This window comes from Pantherophis guttatus, chromosome 1, assembly GCF_059756535.1.
Source record: "Pantherophis guttatus breed Tessera chromosome 1, ASM5975653v1, whole genome shotgun sequence".
Lineage (NCBI taxonomy): Eukaryota > Metazoa > Chordata > Lepidosauria > Squamata > Colubridae > Pantherophis > Pantherophis guttatus.
In genome coordinates this window covers 117662006-117681015 of record NC_142063.1, presented here as the reverse complement: position 1 = coordinate 117681015, position 19010 = coordinate 117662006, and the positions used below count along the sequence as shown (strand labels likewise).

Below are 19010 nucleotides of genomic sequence, written 5' to 3'. Positions count from 1 at the left end.
TGGCCTTTCTCCAAAGGATTATTCTGAACAAGAACAGAGTGCTAAGTGGGTGGCATGTGGTATCTATAGCACTCAGGGGCCATATCATCAGCTCTTTGGAGCCCACTGCTAAGGACACCTGTCTACCCCTTCAGCAAGCCAAGGATCAGAGTACAGAGATGAAATTGCAGGAAAGAGCAATGTCAAATATCTTTGAGAAGACAGGTGGGAGTTGTTTAGATGGCACAACTGAGCCCAGTGGTTTTGTTTCTAGAAAAGAGGCGCCAGGCTTAAGCCTTTCTGAAAAATGTCTCTCCCCGCACCCACTTCCCCTCCCCCCCATCCCGGGCACCCCTCCCCCCCATCCCGGGCGCCCCTCCCTTAATCAACAATGTGTAGTCTCTTTACAGAGTGGGAAACAGCTTACTTTATATTGAACTGAAAATCATTTCTATTTTTTTCCTTCCAATTTCCAGGGTCAAGAAATTCAAGGGTTAAGTAGATGTTAGTGCCAAGATCTAAATGAACCGCTTTTCTTATCCTCAGGGTGTGGCAATTAGAATTCATCAAGAGGTCTGCCATGTTTGGAAGAGCAGAATCACCTTGGAAATACCATTTTGAGTGTGCAGATGAGATAAGGTAGAGGTTTACCTGTCTGCACCACTTCATCTGATACTGCATAATATTACCCTACAGGAAATTAGCATTTCTTGGAGAAGGCCAAGCTAAAGCTTAATTTCCTATATTTATTTACTGATGTACTGGTTGCAATGCCTGTGCTATAAATAAAGGCTCTGTTGGCTAATGTTTAAGTGTATTCAGATGTTTCTGAACCTTGTCAGCTTTAACGTGTGTGGATTTCAATTCTCAGAATTCTCCAGCCAGCATGCCAAGGTTGGGAAATATTTCTTCATTCAGTCATTGAATGGGGCTTTGGGGGCCAGTTATTTCTGCTGTTATGCCTACAGCCCCATCAGTGTTGTTGTGAGCCACCTAAAGTTGATATGAGTCACACAGAGCTGCATTTTTGGATGGGTGGCCACACAAATCTTTTAAATCAATATAAATAAATTATAGTTAAATAGATATGTAATTTATTTTAAATTTAAATAAATAAATATATTGAGGTGCTAGAAATTGTGAAGAGAAGAGCAACCAAGATGATTATGGGACTGAAGGCTAAAACATGAAAAACAGTTGCAAGAATTGGGTATGTCTAATTTAATGAAAAGAAGAACTGGGAGTGACATGCTAGCAGTGTGCCAATATCTCAGGGGCTGTCACAAAGAAGGGAGAGTCAACCTATTCTCCAAAGCACTTGAAGGCAGGACAAGAAGTGTATTTCGCTGTGCCCTCAAAACCTTGTTGTTCCGCCAGGCTGGGCTATCAATGTAAAGATTTTTAATTGGTTTTAAATGGGATTTTAAATTTGGGGTTTTATAAATTGGGCCTATTATTTAATAATTTTAATTATTTTTAAACTTTGTCTGTCTTTGTGCGTTTAATCAGGCTGTTCACCGCCCTGAGTCCTTCGGGAGAAGGGCGGTATAGAAATAAAATTAATAATAATAATAATAATCAGTGGAACCACTTGCTTTCAGAAGTTGGGGGCGCTCCAATACTGGAGGTTTTTAAGAAGAGACCGGACAGCCATTTGTCTGAAATGGTGTAGGATTTCTGCTTGAACAGGGGGTTGGACTAGAAGACCTCCAAGGTCCCTTCCAATTCTGTTAATAGTCTGCCATCTCTCCCTCCCTCCCTCCCTCCTTCTTCCTCTTTCTCTCTCTATTTTTTTCCTCCCTTTTTCTACACAGGGTCCCATCATGAAATACATTTTGCTTATTTTTTTTTTTAAAAATCCACTGAGTGCAGATGCTACAAGCTCTCTGGGTAAAGTGTTCTACTGCATAGCTATTCTTATAGGCAGAAAAACCTTCCTGATGTTTAATTCTTTTTCCACTCAAGCCCATCTCGTCTCTTGTCTGACCCTCAAGAGGTTTAGATAACAGTTGATTTCCTGACCAAGAGCAGTCTTTGACATATAACCGAATCCTGTTATCTCACATCCGCCCCTCTGATTCTCCTTTCCAGGCTAAACAAATGTTGCTGCTCCTTCAGAGCCTCACGTGGCATTTCGTCCGCTTTATCAGCCCTCTTGCTCTCCTCAGAAAATTCTGCAAAATTCATGAATCCCAAGCATCTCTCTTGGAAAAGCAAAGGGCCTGAAATCCATCTATCATGACCTACACAGTCAAAAGTGTTTCTATAACCCAATTTTCTTTCCCTTTATCAGTTACCTTGCCTCAGTTCCATTAATATCCCATCTCTTGTCTTTCCCCATCTTTTTAATGCTATGATCTTTGCCATTCTGAAGGTCTGTTCTAAAGCTGAGGGTCAGAGCAGCTAAAGTTGGAATCCTTCCTTCTATTGAGGCCATCCTGAAGGCCAGGAGCAATCCCAGGAGCATGTCAGAAGATGAATAGCAGCCATGTCTTAAACAACACGCTCTCATCAGACTGAGATCTGACACTAAAAGCAATTTTGCATTGCATCTAAAACCCAGTACCAAATATTTAATAAACCGTTTTGAGGAAAAAAATTATTCCAGATCCCACCGTAGCAAATTGAATAGTTCTGCTGTTTTGTCTCATTGGCTCTCGTAAAAATAAATTGAATTTTAAATAAAATTTAAATTATTTATTTAATAAAATTAAATAAACCATGAATGGTCATCTCTCGATGTCTGGAGCCTATTAGGGTCTAGATGAGGAACGACAGGCTTCAGCTGAACCCTCGCAAGATTGAATGGTTTTGAATTGTGGGGCCCACTGATTCTAGGACTTTGCCATCTCTGGTGCACTATCCCAGACAGACCCTGTGTGCAATCTCGTGGTCCTCCTAGCCTCATGACTCCTGCTCAAAGGGCAGGTGGCATCATGGCGAGAAGGGCCTTTGCACAGCTGCTTGTGCACCAGTTGCACCCTTTTCTGAATTGGCAGACACGCATGCCTTAGCCACCGCCAGATTGACTATTGCATTGGTTCTACATGGCGCTTCCATTGAAGAGTATCCAGAAGCTTCAGCTGGTACAAAATGTAGCAGCAAAGGCAGTAATGTGCACTTCTAGAACCGCACATGTTACATCTCTACTCCACAAGCTGCATTGGTTGCCAGTCTGCTTCCAATTCAAGGTACTGGCGTTGATGTTTAAAGCCCTGCATGGAATGGAATCAGACTATCTGTGGAACTTCCTCTCCCTGGTTACATTAGCCTTCCCCATAGGTTCTGGCAAAGAAGGCATGCTGCAGGTGCCATCAGCTAGGGGTCTATATTTGGTGAGGCCCAGGAGACTTGCCTTTTCTGACATGGTGTCTGTCTTATGGAACATTCTGCCCCCAACAATTAGATTATTAACCCCACTCTCAATATTCCAGAAGTCCCTCAAGACCTAGTTATATAATCAGGTCCAGGGTTCCCAAGGAGCTGGATATATGTTCAGATTGCTCCATTGCTTGTCCTCCCTTTGCTGGTATATTTGTTTTCATAATTTTTGTACATCACCCAGAGTTGCATTTTGTGAGATGGAAGGCTATATAAATTTAATTAAAATTAAATTAAATTAAATTAAATTAAATTAAATTAAATTAAATTAAATTAAATTAAATTAAATTAAATTAAATTAAATTAAATTAAATTAAATTAAATTAAATTAAATTATTAAATTAACTAAACTTAAATTAAATTAAATTAAATTAAATTAACACTGCATGAAGGGAAGTAGCCCATCCCTATCAAACTAAAGAGCAGATGCAGTATTAAATGTTTCTGTTCTGATTGCTGTTGGTACATCACACAGTGATAGTATTTCCATTGCATATACTGAACTAACAGTTAAGAGAAAACTGGGCCATATATTAAATATAGAAGATCATTCAGTTGTGCTGGGCTCCATCTCCAGACTGTATAATCCAGGAACATTCACTAACTCATCCGTTACCTGGCTGGCCAGCAAACTTTCCTTCCTGAACCATAGCAGTCAACAACAGAATAGGTGCAGGTGGAGACGACCTGCATGCTGATCTCCTAATTCACATGTATTCTACATATATCCATTGTATGAAAGAATCAAGACATATTCCTAACCCAGGGTAGAAGGAACCATGTCCAGCCAAGTTTTTATCAACGGTTGCTATCTCACATGCCATGTTCCTTCCCTTGAGAGAAAGTAAAACTTTGCTGTCCATCTCCTCTGGCATGGACCAAACCACTCTGCAGTTCATAGGTACTGTTATTGGCAAAGAGTGTACATATCCCAGGAATGGAGCCCAAGGATCATTTGGGTCTCTCAGTAAATAGGTAATAGGCCCCAACCAAGTCTGCTTGTCATCCTGCCACTTTCATAAAGGTCTAGAGACTCCCTGCTGCTTCTGAAACTCATCTTGTAATCCATCTGAGAAATTTTTGCTCTAGACCTATTCCTATTCTCACAAGTGGTTTGGCCATTCCTCTTGGGTTTATCTAATCTATCATGGGCTGGATTGGTTTATAGACTAGCTCAAGCTTAACATTTATGCTTTGTCATGCCTTTCAAGCAATGCCTACATATTTTTCTTTCATTCTTGTAGTTGGCAGATATATCCTCCTTTGATTTGTCAAGCACTAAACAAACAATTCTTTCCTTTGGATTGCCCATCCATTTTCATCCACTAATTTCATCCACATGGCTGGGTTTGCAGAAACCATTTATCCAGGTCAATTAAAGTTCATATGTGTGAACCCAATCAATGTGCTCTCATGCAGATTCAGTGGTGTCCCCACATCTCCGCCCCACTCTTTTTCCTCCCCCTTGGATGGATACCTCTGACATGGAGTCTCACCGCGCTGAGCGTCTGACCGGCAGCGTTGCAGGCTGTGCACACGTAGAGTCCACAATCTCGTGCTGTGCAGTACAACACCTTAAGGATGAAGTAGCCCTCTCTGTCCTCATAGAGCAGGTGTCTTCTTCCAGAGGACACCACCTTCCCATCCTTCTGCCAGACGATCTCTGGCTTGGGCTTGCCAATGACGTAGCAGCGGAACTTGGCATGCTTCCCTTCATTCACAGTAAAAGATTTTGTAGGGAGGAAGCTGGGAAGCATTTCTCCATTCTGCCTGCCTTCGGACAATACAATCTGTGCAGGGTGGTGTGGATGCCTCTTCTCCTCTTGTGACTTGGGTGGCTTCTTGAAATGGCAGTTTGGGGGAGCCCCTGGAGATGGATCATTATGAGGAAGGCATGCCACAGGATCTACCAGGAGCACAGCGGCAGCCGTGCTCTCCCCAAAGCTGTTCTGTGCTCGGCACACATAGACCCCTGCATCTGGCAATCGGGTGTTATAGATGTGCAGAGAATGCCAGTCCCCAGGCTCTACATCCATTTTGTAATGGCTGCTCTCAAAGATGTCTGATAATCTGCGTCCATCTTTTTCCCATTCAAGCTGCCCTGAGACCCTACATGCAAAAGTCACATCTTCGCCCCGGGTCACGCATGCTGAGACAGGCCTATTCAGGAAGATGGGCGGCTGACAGTCAAGATCTCCGTTAGGTTTCAGTTCAGACCCTGTCTCCACTTTCAGCAGAGCAGCTGCGTAGGTTTCACCCACACTGTTCTTCGCTTTGCACACATAGCGTCCACTGTCTGCTGGGCCAGCCTGAGAGACCAGCAGGCTGTATGCATCCCCGTTCACCTCAAGAAACATCCGGCTGGAGGGCAGTTCCAGCAAAGAGCCGTCTTTCTCCCAGACAATGCTGGGACGTGGCTCCCCGGCCACCTGCCATTTCAGGATGGCATTTGTGCCACTTTGGACTGAGAAAGTACGAGGAGAGGCAAGGAACCGGGGAGCTCCACGAAAAGCATCCATTGCCAGCCTAGTGAGGATTCAGCTCAAGTCGGGGACCTATAAAGAATCAGATCAAGGCAGAGTTATAGTTGGAGAAGGAGGAAGGGTTGAAAAGTCAGTATCTTCACTTAAGATGAAATGAGAACAGTAAACTACATGGAGAAAACAGTTCAGAGCATAGTTCAGCACGCATGATCACTTCACATTTCACTCTCATTCTCTCCTGCATTTCTGGATAAAGTTCTAACTCTGGCTTTAATCACACTGCTACTCAGTCCTCGATGTTGTAAAATTTGGACTGAATGGGAAGCCAGGCACCTAGTGAAGCTGTTCCACAACTATTAGCAAGGGGAGTCCAGAGCCATTCCAGCCTACTACTCTCCACCCCCCTGCAACAAATGGTATCTCCAGGATAACCCCGCCACATACTGTATTCTTATTTTACACAATCCTTTTGTGAGTCTAACATTTTGGTGCATTGCGTTGATCTCAGCTGAGCTAAGCGATTCTGCATGGCACTAATAGACAATTATATCTTAAAACTAAGAACTGGACTGTAGTGAATAGATACTTTTGTGAAAATAAGATAACAAATAGGGAGAAATTAAGTCTCCTTGCTTTAATCTTTGCAGCTCTTCCCAGTAGCATGAGGCAAGGTCATGCCAGAACTATCACCTTCAATTCTCTGTTTGCATAAAAGTGGATGTCTCTTTTGTGTAATATGTGCATCTTCATCCATGTCAAGGTACTCTTTATCTTCATCAACATTCCCGTATCATTAATACCGTGTTTCCCCGAAAATAAGATCCTGTCTTATATTTTTTTGAACCCTGAAATAAGCGCTTGGCCTTATTGCCTTGCGCTCAAAAGCCCGATTGGGCTTATTATCAGGGAATGTCTTATTTTGGGGGAAACAGGGTAGCCTAATTCTGGAAGCCACCCAAGAACTACACTTCCTGGTTTTCAGAAGGATGAGGGCTCCCATGAGGGCAGAATCAGTGAGTTATCATGTCAACACAAAGCCATTTTTTAGAGTCACTTTTCTTTTGCCAGGTTTTGAGGGAGCCAGCCAACCTATTTCATTTTAAAACTTTTTAGAGGTTACACTACATTTTTAGGTATCTCCTACCTCAGAATGTCAGATGATACAGTCGATTTTCAGCAGTTGTGTTCAGATGGATTTCAGCAGCTGCAAACAAAAAAAGAGAGAGAGAGAGGCTGAGAGACCACAATATTTGTTTGCTTGCTTGCTTTTGAGATTTATATTCCACCGTATTTCCGGAAGTTCAAGGCAGCTTACATGGGAATTTGGCTTCCTTTTTTAAAAAGGCTGCAAACCACCTCAACCCTGAGAAATATGTTAAACTGAAAGTAACAGACCCAAAGTTGGCAAGTAGTTCCATAATGAGGTATAGTGACATCTTCACTCAAATTATTTGTGACATATTGTGTAAATGCCATGAGTAACTTGAATGATGAAGTTACAAAACTGCTCAGGACACCATTTTGACATCACTATGGCTTGAAACAGATGTTTACGAGGAGGAATTGCCAGAGTCCTAGTCCAAACGCTTTAACCAATTTACTACTTTGGTCTTGGGTTGTCCACCCCATGCTCTAGCCCTTCTCAATACAGCACCTGTTCAATCCACCAGAAAGAAGAATGCAAACTAAATTTCTGATTTACAAAGTAGACCTGAAGGAGGTCTAACGAAAAAGATTATGTATATAGCCAACCATATTTGAAGTAAAGCACAACCGTGACCTATAACTCAGCCATCACCAGCATATTTCAAGCATTTGCATGAACTGGATTACCAATATTGTATGATTATGTATAATATGGCAAGTGGGAATGAAGGCAGTTGTACACAGGAACCCCTTAATGAGAGACAGTGTAATGCAAGATTTGAACTAGCGGCTTCCCAATTCGTCTTCCCTGCTGAAATGCTACCCCAGTGCTGAGAGGATCCAGTTGCCCAACTGTCACCACAGCCTGCCAGGCATACTTGCTCTATCATGCATTCCTCCCCTATCAGGCTCTAAATAGTGTTTTGCTGATAATAGGCTGCCATTCACTGCCACCGAGTCCACCCACCCCCAGGAGAAAGTGAGGGGGAGAATTCCAGTAGGATGGATGGAACACCATTTTCTTTTCCCCCAGTTCTCACTGAGATGACTCTAGTATTCCCTGTAAGCTGTTGGTACACAAGGATAGGAAACAGCAAGGAGAAGCTGCTCAGGATGGCAGCCACTTCACGGAGAGGAAGGTTGGGCTTCTGATATGGGAGAAACTCTTGGTCTGTCTCACTCCACAAAGCTCCAAATCACCAAGGCCTGTAGTCTGTTTCTTTGGTACCCCAAAACCTGTTTTCCTTTGGTTCCGTTACTCAGCAACCAGGATTGGTTACTGATTGTATGGCCCTCATCATTCAGAAGCATCCAGAATATCCTCATAGGCAACTTTGGTTCTCCTTAATCCCATTATTTGCACAGGGACACAAGCTAAAAGGGGGGCGTAAGAAGGGTCTCCTAACAGAACCCCCTGCTTCTCTCTCTGGGTTCACTAACCTCGTGTATCAGCTTTCTCAGGCAACCGGTTCTTGCTTTTCTTGGTCCTGTCAGATGATGTCCAGCTGTTCGGTCATTCATGGGTGTAAACTCCTATTGCTCTCCTCAATACTTATCTGTCCTTTCCTGTTCCATGATCAGTCTGGGCATCTCTGTTGTCTGCCTGCCCACTCTTCCTCATACACCCCAATTGCTGTCTGCCCCTCTTACACTGTAGCACCCTGGTCTCCTTCTGCCCTGCTCCCCAGGCGTTTGTGAGTGGAGCAAAGCTGAAGTGTTACAAATGCCTGCAGCTGCTGTCCCCAAAAATACTCTCTGATGACATGGCTGGGCTGATAAGAGGGGGCTGGGACTTGGCTAAGTATAGAGCCCAGCAGGGAGGCACACACAGGCATCCCTCAGCCCTGAAGTTGCCTCAGGCTTAGCCCACCTCAAGAGAAGGGAGTAGGGGGAGAACCGGGTCACCCCGCCCCATCTCAAAGCAGCTTGTAGTATGAAGGGTCCTTGATGTTCTCCGAGTTTGGTTGTTTGGTTGCAGATGTTTCATTACCCAAACTAGGTTTGTAGTTTGTAGTATGCCAACAATGGCCTGAAATTTTGATCCCAATGTCATACCACAATATGACAGACTAATATCTACACCTGACCATCCAAAGCGGCTCCTAAGGACTACCAATAACAATATGTACCCTGAATCCTCCACATCAGACTGCTGAGTCTATGAGCTTCCATCTCCTTCCCCAGATGCCCTGTCATGATGCATTGAGTGGTAATAAAAATTGGCAGCAAACCCCAAGGCTTGGAATGCTGCTACCAAGCATGGTTCCTCAACAAAAGAAGCAAAGTTCTAGAAGATTCTTTGTCATCAGATCTCAGCCTCCTGATTGTCCCTGTCCCTGTATAATTAGAAAAGTGGATCAATTATAACTTCACACAGCTGCACTAGTGGCTGGAAGTATTTCATTACCCAAGACTGGAATGAAGAGATGGCCAAGGAGATGGTAGTGTCAGCAAAAACAGAAATGGAAATCACACCCACTCAAACATACAAAGGCACACGCCACACAACCCTTACTACCGCTACTTCAGCAAGATTGAATTGTGTAAAGATAATTATTTTTTTTTCACAGATTCAGTAACTTGCAGCCTTCGCTTTCTTTTCATGTTACAAACTTTATCAACAAATATTCTGCTGCCCTAACATATTTTTCTTCCCAGGATTATTTGTAACTTACTTTCTCTGTTCCTTGAGATATGATTTTTTTTCATTTTTCCCATAAGGAACCTATTTCCAGCAGCATTCTGTTAATGTTCAGTTCAGGAGCAAAGTATGGAATTAGGACAGGATATTTATTTATAAACATTTTTCAACGCTTCATAGAGGTAATTTCTCTAGAAAAGAGTAGCCAGAAAAAAATAGATGGATTTTGCAAGGAAAGATAAATGAGGAAAGATTTTGCACAATAGGATAATTTTTTCCTTAAAGTGGGTCACCTCTGACTGCAGTTGAAAATTTACACATTTGAATAAAAAATCCTACATACCAAGCAAATTTAAAATGTCAGGATATTTCAAAAATGATTCTTCTGCAACATACCATTTCTGACAGGCAAACTGTTAGAGGTGAATGCAGATTTGCAACAGGCTTATACCAATATTATCTTTCTTTCATAAAAACCTCTCATCTCCAAGTATCCTGAGATGGCACAGCAAAAAATTTTTGCTTGTATATATCAGACAAATGTAAGAGGACAAATGTTACCTACATCATCAAAAAGAGGGGGGAAAGAAGATACAGGGAACTGTAAACCAGTCCATTTGACATAAATTCCTGGGAAAATCTAGAGCAAATGATAAAGAAGTTGGATAAAGAATGCAGTTATCACCAAGATTATTATAACATGGATTTGCAAAACTAACCTTATCTGATTTTTTTATTAAATAAAAGCTTCCATAATAAATGGTGTGAATTCTGTAAACCTATTATATATTGGTTTCAGCAAAGTACTTGAAGTATCCCATGGTATTCTGATTAGCATTAATTTAGGTTAGAGGGCATGACAACAAACTGGATACATAGCTGGCTTGGAAATCACACATAAGTGATTATGAATAGTCATTGACTACAAACTGAGCATGTCAGTAGTGTGATTTGGCTGCAGACCTGCTTATTCTACGTTCAGCCACATTAGTTATAGACATATACTTTCCAAATTTCAGAAAGAAAAAGTCTACTATAATCTGCATTGTTCATAAACAGCAGTCAGACAAATTGGAAAGGTTTATATAATAATGAGGATTAAGGGACTAGAAAATCCTGTGAAGAGAGACTGAAAGAAATAAAGATTAGTTTTAAGAAAAAATAGAGGGGGAATATAATAATATCAAATTGCTTAAGACTTAAAAGGATGCCACATGTAATAAAGTTCTCCAGAAGGTAGGATGTGAAATATTGGATTTATATTACAGAACATCCGATACCAACTTGAGAAGCTGTCAGTAAGAACAATGTGACAGTGGAATCAAGTGCCCAGAGAGGCACCAAACTCGCTCCCTTTCACTTCATGTCTTCATGTGGAAATGAGAGAGACAGACACCTCTGTGGAATACTTCTGTCTGAATTCCTACAATGATCAGAAGATTGAATTTAATGGCTTAATTCCGCTCCTCCAATTCTTAGATTCTGTGAACTTGATCCTCTTTAAGACCACTTCAGATTTTGTGGCTTTGAAATGTTAATACTTTCTTGTACATATTGAGGAAAAAGTATTCTCATTGATGCTGCAGTTTGCTGTGGTTCTGTTGAATTCGGGGAAGTTCAACAGGTGAGAAAATAGTGTGGGAATGTGTCCATATGACCTGTGTGTTGACTGACTTTACTGTTGGCCAGTGTCCAGGAAATCAGTCATTTCACTCTTACTTCCTGATGGATAGATGCAATAAAATCCCAAGCCAACATTGCCATCATCTACATCCCCCTTCATCCTCACTTGTTTTATTTTTCTGAAAGGCCCAGAGATTTTCACCTAACCAGGATTAATGATACACTCTTATCTGAATCACAAGACAGGTCTGCCCGAATTGTAGCATAATTGTAGGGTACAGTAAAATGTAACACAAAGCTGCTTTTACCCTCTCATGTTCAGTCAGAATCCAGTGTAGATAAACTCTATTTTGCAAGAATAATTTGAGTTATTATCTCTGCTTCCACTGTGTTGTATCACTCTACCACCTGATTATTTGCCTTTTCTTAGTTCCCCATGCTGCACCTCTAGACCAAGGAAGTGCAGCTTTAAAAAGAGAAAAGAAATGGAGAACGCTAGCAATACTGTAATGTTAGCTTTCCCATATATAGCAATATTCAATTAACAAAGTTGCTTCTCACATATGGTGCTTAAAAGTTTGTGAACTCTTTTGATTTTTCCACAGTTCTACATAAATATGTCCTAAAACATGATTTGTTCTCCACATGTACTAAAACTAGATAAAGAGAACCCAGTGGGGAAAAAAATGAGTTCAAAATTATTTTTCATTTAGTACAGTATAGGGAGGGAAAGTTGTGGGTTTCCAGATGGTTTGTTAAACTACAACTTCCAGGGATTCCAACCAGTTTGTATATTGTATAAGAGATGCCTACCTTCATCCTCTATTTCAGTCCTTCAGTTTTCATTTGTTGTCTCTCCTTCCATTCTTATTCAATCCCTTGAAACAGTAGTTTTCTCTCAAGTCCTTCTTCACTTTACCATCAGCAATTTCACAAACAAATTTAATACATTTTCAGCATGGGATATTGTACCAAACTAGCATTGACTCTTTTGTTAACAACCAGCTGGTGGCCAAGGCAAACCATCTGTTTTCAATGCTGCTCTGATTAGACCTCTCTGCTACATCTGATACCTTGAACTACCAATTAACTTTATAAATTAACTATTAATGTTCCACCTGAGGTTTATCTTCGTGCAATGATTCTACTCATGAGGTCTCCTCATTTCTCTGCTCTTTTCTGTTATATGGAATGGTTCAACCTCCCAATCTTTGTCTTCATCGGTGTATCTCAGGCTTCAGTGTAGGTTCCCTTTCACTTGCTTTGAATTATTTAATTTCTTCTTGTCAGTTTAATTGTCTCATCTATGCTGACAATATATTTTGTTCTGGATGACCCAGTGCATAAACCTCTTTGCAAAGTGTTTTCAGAAGGTCTTGGTCAGGCTCCCCCATCTCAACCTGAGCATAAGAAAGCAGAGATGGCTGCATTTCACCCTAACTATCCCATCTTCTCTCTTTCCATCTCCTCTATTTTATTTTCAGGGCTGTAGGCTGTGGGCCTGCTCTGTGGTGAGAAACCAAGGAATCCAGGTCAAGGAAGAACCCTCTATATGAATTTTCATCAATAAAACCACTAAAAAGCATAGCTTTCTTTGAATTACTGAAATGTTCCTTAAGCTCCTCCTGCTTTTCACACATTATTCATACTGATTCAGATCTTCTCCAAACATCCCTCCTTCTGTCTATTATACATCCCTATACTAGCTGGATATCCAGAGAAGTTTCAGTTACTGGTGCATTGGGCCACATATAACCATTCTCAGTCATTTTGAATATTTGCTTTGGGGAGGGGGGGTTATGCCTAACCTGATTGTGATCCTGCTACTAAAATAGCCACAATTATATGATAATCTTTTCTCATCTGGAACCAGGTTCTGTAATCTGATTTATCAACATTTTAAAAAGGACTATAAACAGGACCTTCATAAAGGTGATTTAATAATCACTTCTCTAACCAAAATACAGTGTGTTGTTGTACCAAAATGTCAATGTCGTATTTGGATTGTGTCTACTTATGAAGGTGACTTAAAACAGTTACTGATATTCTACTTTGAGAGTTGTGTTAACTTTGACAGATGGAGTTTTTATAACAGAAGACTCATTGATTTGGGTAGAAACCTAAAAAAAAAAAAAAGTAGCATGCATTTAATGAATATAGAGGATCATTTTAATTCTAGGATCATGCAAATATTATATTCACAAGCAATTGTACTGCTTTGTAACACCCATATTAAACCCTTACTCAGTGTGATCAAAGGTAGAACCTATATGTCTTTTTAAATATATGTGTAAAGGTCATTCCAATGCATTTAAAGCCTTTTGAATATTGAACTAGGGAGTGATAGTGTGTGGATTGCAAATTGTGAGCTTGTGTACATATGTGAAACATTTGTAAACTGCCTACTAAGTCTTTGATGTAGAATTTAATATGATGTGAATGACTTAAAGCTGAAAACTGCTTGGGATGGAGGAGAATGATCAAGCCCCACAGAACATAACACTTCGACGAAGCTGAATTTCAGACAGTCCAGTAAAAAAACTAAGGAGAATCGCCCCTCTGTTACTGCTCCAATGTTGACAACTTGGGGACTACGTCCATCTCTCCTCCAGAGTACTCTGCTCTAGGTCCTGTCCCCTAGGCAACACCGTCCTTGCATTCCAGACGTCTCCTGTGTTTTTGCTGCCCATGAGATAATATTCATTGCTACCAGACATTTGCGTCAGTGACAGATAGTCTCAATGCCATCATGCCCCAGCTTGGCTCAATAAAGAAATCAGGAGGCAGAAGGAGCTGGGCAGATTCAACAGAAGAGTCAGTCTACCTCATCCACGAGACAAGACTTCCCTACACACATTCTGAGCCACCAAGCAGTATCTGGGAACAGTGCCTCAGTCGGAACTCTTACACACAGGCAAGAGCATTTTTTTTTCTTTGCAAGAACTTCACACAGCCTGCATCTTGTTCCCTCATACCTGATGGATCAAAGCTCTCTGCACATCTGGACCAGGATGAACTTCATGCTGATCCTGCAGCTGATTTTGCTGGGTTCTGCTGCTGTTGCTGGCTGCAACAGGGATGCTGACAGGCCATTCATCCTGGCTAAAATCAAGGAACATTTCCTGGACTTTCTTGGTCCTGTCCCCCAAAATGAAAAGATCCAAGGGGGACAAAGGGGGCTCCACAGGCGGCATACCTTGGACACAGAAGTGACTCGCAGCTTGGAGGAAGAAGACCTATCCCAAGTGATTGCCTTCCCAACCCAAGGTAAGCAGAACCATAATTCAAGGGGTCCTGGGAGGTTTAAAGAAAAAGTGCAATCGTTATTTTATCATCTAACCCATTTCAACAGATGCAGGAACAAATACTGAGGTTAAGCTCATGTTGTGGATCCTGCACAGAGCAGAGGGTTGGACTAGATGATCTTTTAGGTCATGTCCAACTGTATGATTCTATGAAATCATATAGCAGTGAACTTCATTCCAGAGATGTGCATGCACACACAAACACACATATTTTGATTTTATTCTAGCTATAGCAGAAATTTAAGCCAGATTCAGCAGTTCAAACTCAGCTGATGCTGCCAGTGTGGGTGTTCTCGGGTATCTTGGTGGCTTTGAAATATTTCACTTTTCCTGTAGATATGCACTCCGGTTTTCTTTCTAGTTGTTCAGAAGTCTCATTGAATTTAATGCAATTAACAGGAGATCTTTACCTGTCCTTAAACATAGGTCTAATTGGATTCAGATGGATTATTTCCAGATAACAAGATATAGTATTTCAACCACAATTTGTAATGTTATATTCTTTTATTTGAGAGTTAGTCTCAGTGTGACTTACTTCAAAATAGGCAGGTAACACTGTTCTGTGACTTCATAACAAACTTGCAACCTTAAGCTTTTTGTTACACTAACATAAACCCGCTATTTTAGATTCTGCAGGTGCTTGTGTGTTGAATTGCCTCGTTAGGAAATATCTTTCAAAGAGATCTCAACTTTCCACAATCCAGATTACTGACGTGGGTTTATGTCTGAATAGGAAATGAGATTTAATGATGGTATGCAGAAAAAAAAGGGGAGGTAGAGGAAGACAATTTAAAATCCATAAAGGGAGAAATGACTCACTAGAATCATGTGAACTTTGAATATTATCACTCTTGCACATACACATATTCTTTTACAGGTTTGCTAGTATTGCTGTATCTGAGCTGCAAAAGTCCAGATTTCCATTTTACAGGAAGAAAGAATTATGGTTGGAAAGAATTATGTATCTCTTTTCTGTCATCTTGTGGCTGTTCAGATTTTGGCAGCCCAGTTTTGACAGCTGTAGCTTCCTCAGCACTTTCTTTGGAATTTATTTAGTATTAAATACACAGGTCTGCATTATGAATACATATGTATTAATGTACAGATGAAAAACTTCAACAGTAAGCCAGGCAATATTTGTATGGGATTCAGTTTCCACAACTGCAAGATTTTGCTGTCGTCTCACATGTAAACATATAATCAGAAAAATTCTTTTTCTGAAAAACAAATGTTATTAAAAGGCATGCGCTTATGCCTTTTGATAAAAATGTGCAAGTTAGAACAGGTGGTATCAGTTTCTTCCTGTGTGTTTGTTTGTTTGTGGGGTTTTTTTTTTTGCTATCACAGCTTAACCTTGTTCTCCTCCTACAGTGTAAGCATATAGCAACCCAGCCAGTTATTAATCTAATAAAAGAAAGAACTTGGCTGCATTTTTTGAACCTGCCCTAATAAAGGGAAAGGAGGCTTCAGAGTCATCAACACTTGTTCTTTCTTCTTTCACTTCTCATTCTTCCAGTCTAGGATAGCCTACAGCAGGGGTCTCCAACCTTGGCAACTTTAAGACTTGTGGACTTCAACTCCCAGAATTCCTCAGCCAGTGAGGAATTCTGGGAGTTGAAGTTCACAAATCTTAAAGTTGCCAAGGTTGGAGACCCCTGGCCTACAGTATGTAATGCCAAGTCCCATTAATCCTTCTCCTCTTTTGCAGAGGTATCCTGTGAGCCACTTCAGCCAGATGAGCTTCCAGAGGATGAGGGAGTTTTCACCCACATTTTTCAACCCTCAATACATATCTTGAGTCGTGAGGTGACATCAGCTCAGCTGTGGTTCTACACAGGCCCTGTGATCGTTCAGAACAGCCCTTTAGAAGCTGCCTCCAACAACAACTCCTTCCCAGAGATACTCACTCTCTCTGAAGAAGGCCAGGTTCCTCTAGCTACCATGGCAATGCCAGCTCCTGAGGGCTGGACAGTCTTTCATTTTAGAAGATCCTTCTTCCATTACCTTTCCCAGAATGTATTTGTGCTCTTCATTCGTTGCCTGGGCTGCCCCTGTGTGGCTGATGCTGAAAAGATGCCTTTCCTTGTGGCAACCACCAAACCCAAGACACCAGACCGGGACCGGCGTTCCTTAAAAGAAAATTTTCTAGCTAATCTCACTTTGTTCCAGCATAATGCTATGCCCCATGACAATTGCCACCGCACCTCCATCAACATCACTTTTGAAGAACTAGGATGGGACAATTGGATTGTGCATCCTAGCAGCTTTATGTTTTATTACTGTCATGGAAACTGTTCCGGCATCCAGACTTTGATTCCCAACTCCCAGGATTGCTGTGCTGCCTTGCCAGGCACCATGCAGTCTCTGAGAGTCCGTACCACCTCAGATGGTGGCTACTCCTTCAAGTATGAGACAGTGCCCAACATCATCACCCAGGACTGTGTCTGCATATAGCAATAACTCAACTTTAGCAATATAATCCTCTCCTAAAGGAAAGCTATTGTCTTGCTCAGATCTGTTCACTCTAAACCCTCTGCAACAAGATATCTTCTTCATATGAACCCAGAACTAAAGCACTTCTACTCAGGGCTTAATAGTGCCAGTGCCTTATTTTTTTCAGTGTGAAGATTGGCACCTCTGGCCTTCACAGCCAGATTTGGAGGCCTCACAACATCTCATTTGCCCTTGGATTTTATTGACAGAAGCTAAAATCAGAATGGAGAACCAGGACTGGAGTGGAGAAGCTGTTTAATCTTCCCCTTTTGTTTTGTTCACTCAAAAGTGCCTCTGCTCAGCTGATTTCCCACCCACAGAATAATTTCAGGTTGGAGAGGGTGATATTGAGCAGACAGGAAGGGATATGATAGTCTTCTCCTCTTCCTCCTCCTCCTCCTCCTCCTCCATTTGTTCCTTCTTGATGACAGTCCACAAGAAAAGCAAATGAATGCATGTATTTTGCATTCTGTTTTTGCCTGACTGTCTTGAACCTATATCTCTGAACAGAACAAGAAGTGCAGTCCTGTTTTCCAAAACTAGAAAGGAGAGTTTAAGGAGTCTCACAACCTGAGAAAAAGAATAGTGTGTGTGTGTGTGTGTGTGTGTGTGTGTGTGTGTGTGTAGATTCTTATTAATCATAGAACAGTCATACACTCTTTCCATTAACTCTCTGAATTCTAGGGATCTGAATGCTTCCTTTTCAAAAATCATCTCATTTGCCCTTGGATTTTATTAACAGAAGCTAAAATCAGGATGGAGAACCAGGACTGGAGTGAAGAAGCTGTTTAATCTTCCCCTTTTGTTTTGTGGGGGAAATTGCCCATTTTTGATGAATGATTAATGATCCTCAGTCCTGACATGCTACATTTTCATTGTGTCTTTCTTTCCTTGTGCTCTTTCAGACAAATTTACCATTGAGGTTCTACAAACACAAAGAGGAAACTTGCAGCAGATTGCTTAGCTTCTCGACCACCTCCTTTCTTATTTGCCAAAGGAACCAAAGGCTGGGGAATAGGACATATATGTATATATTCTGATAAGAGTTATATAGACTCTTATATAATGTTTGTGTGTGTGTGTACACATACATACATGCAGATATACACATACAGATATATATAGTATATATAGTCTATATAGTTCTTATCAGAATATTGGGGAAGCAGGAAAGTGGGCCTATTTTAGAAATATTTAGAAATCTCTAATTTTAAAAAACGTTCAGTTGAATGCAGCAAGTACGGAGAGTTCTCAACTTACAAACATTCATCTAGCAACTGTTTGAAGTTACAATGGCATGGGGAAAAATGACTTATGACCAGTTCTTGCACTTACAACTGTTACAGCTTCCTCACGGTCACATAATCAAAATTCAGGCACTCGTATTTAAGGTGGTTGGAGCACCCCAGGGTCACGTGATTGCCATTTGTCACCTTCCTAGTTGGTTTCTGATAAGCAGTCAATGGGGGAAGCCAGATTTGCTTAATGACTACGATTCACTTAACAACCACAATGATTTACTTAACAACCATGGGCAAAAAGGTTCTAAAATCAGATACGACTCACTTAACAACCGTCGTGCTTAGGAGTGGAAATTCTAACCCCAATTGTGGTTGTTAAATCGAGGTCTACCTGGTTAGCTTGGTTTAGGAATTGGTGATGTCTGCCTTTGGCAGTAGTTATTGTCACTTGATAAATATTCCACCCAAGGAGGAAAATTTCAATTTCACTATTGAAATGGATGAAACAGAAGTCAATTGGTTTAAATAAGCACTGAGGATGGGGTGACTGCTTGCAACTGGAGAGTATCCTTAACCAGGTACACGGTGAGGTGGCCAGAGTGTAGGCGTCCCCTTGCTTTGTGAAGCTGGCATCCTAATCAGCAATCATTGTAAAAGCCTGGTTAAAAAATGTTTCCAAAATAATGACAGTTAAAATAAAAACTTTTATTCTCTAAAA

The 19010-nt window shown here is 41.1% G+C and overlaps 2 protein-coding genes across 7 annotated transcripts in view; one reads left to right on the top strand and one right to left on the bottom strand.

Moving 5' to 3' along the window:
• The window catches only part of OBSL1 (obscurin like cytoskeletal adaptor 1), a 78662-nt gene extending 69319 nt beyond the window's left edge, over nucleotides 1-9343 (bottom strand). For all 6 annotated transcript variants that reach the window (XM_034433802.3, XM_034433804.3, XM_060687847.2 and 3 more), the window contains exons 1-3: nucleotides 8430-9343; nucleotides 6988-7047; nucleotides 4838-5915 (exon numbers count right to left, since the gene is read on the bottom strand). In XM_034433802.3, the coding sequence (XP_034289693.2) occupies nucleotides 4838-5879 (1042 nt within the window). In that variant the 5' untranslated portion in view covers nucleotides 5880-5915; nucleotides 6988-7047; nucleotides 8430-9343. The remainder of the gene's footprint in view (nucleotides 1-4837; nucleotides 5916-6987; nucleotides 7048-8429) is intronic.
• Nucleotides 9344-14054: 4711 nt separating this feature from the next.
• Nucleotides 14055-19010, top strand: INHA (inhibin subunit alpha). The gene is made up of 2 exons (XM_034433805.3): nucleotides 14055-14520; nucleotides 16267-19010. Exons 1-2 carry the CDS (start codon nucleotides 14232-14234, stop codon nucleotides 17010-17012), a joined length of 1035 nt encoding a protein of 344 aa, XP_034289696.2. The 5' UTR covers nucleotides 14055-14231; the 3' UTR covers nucleotides 17013-19010.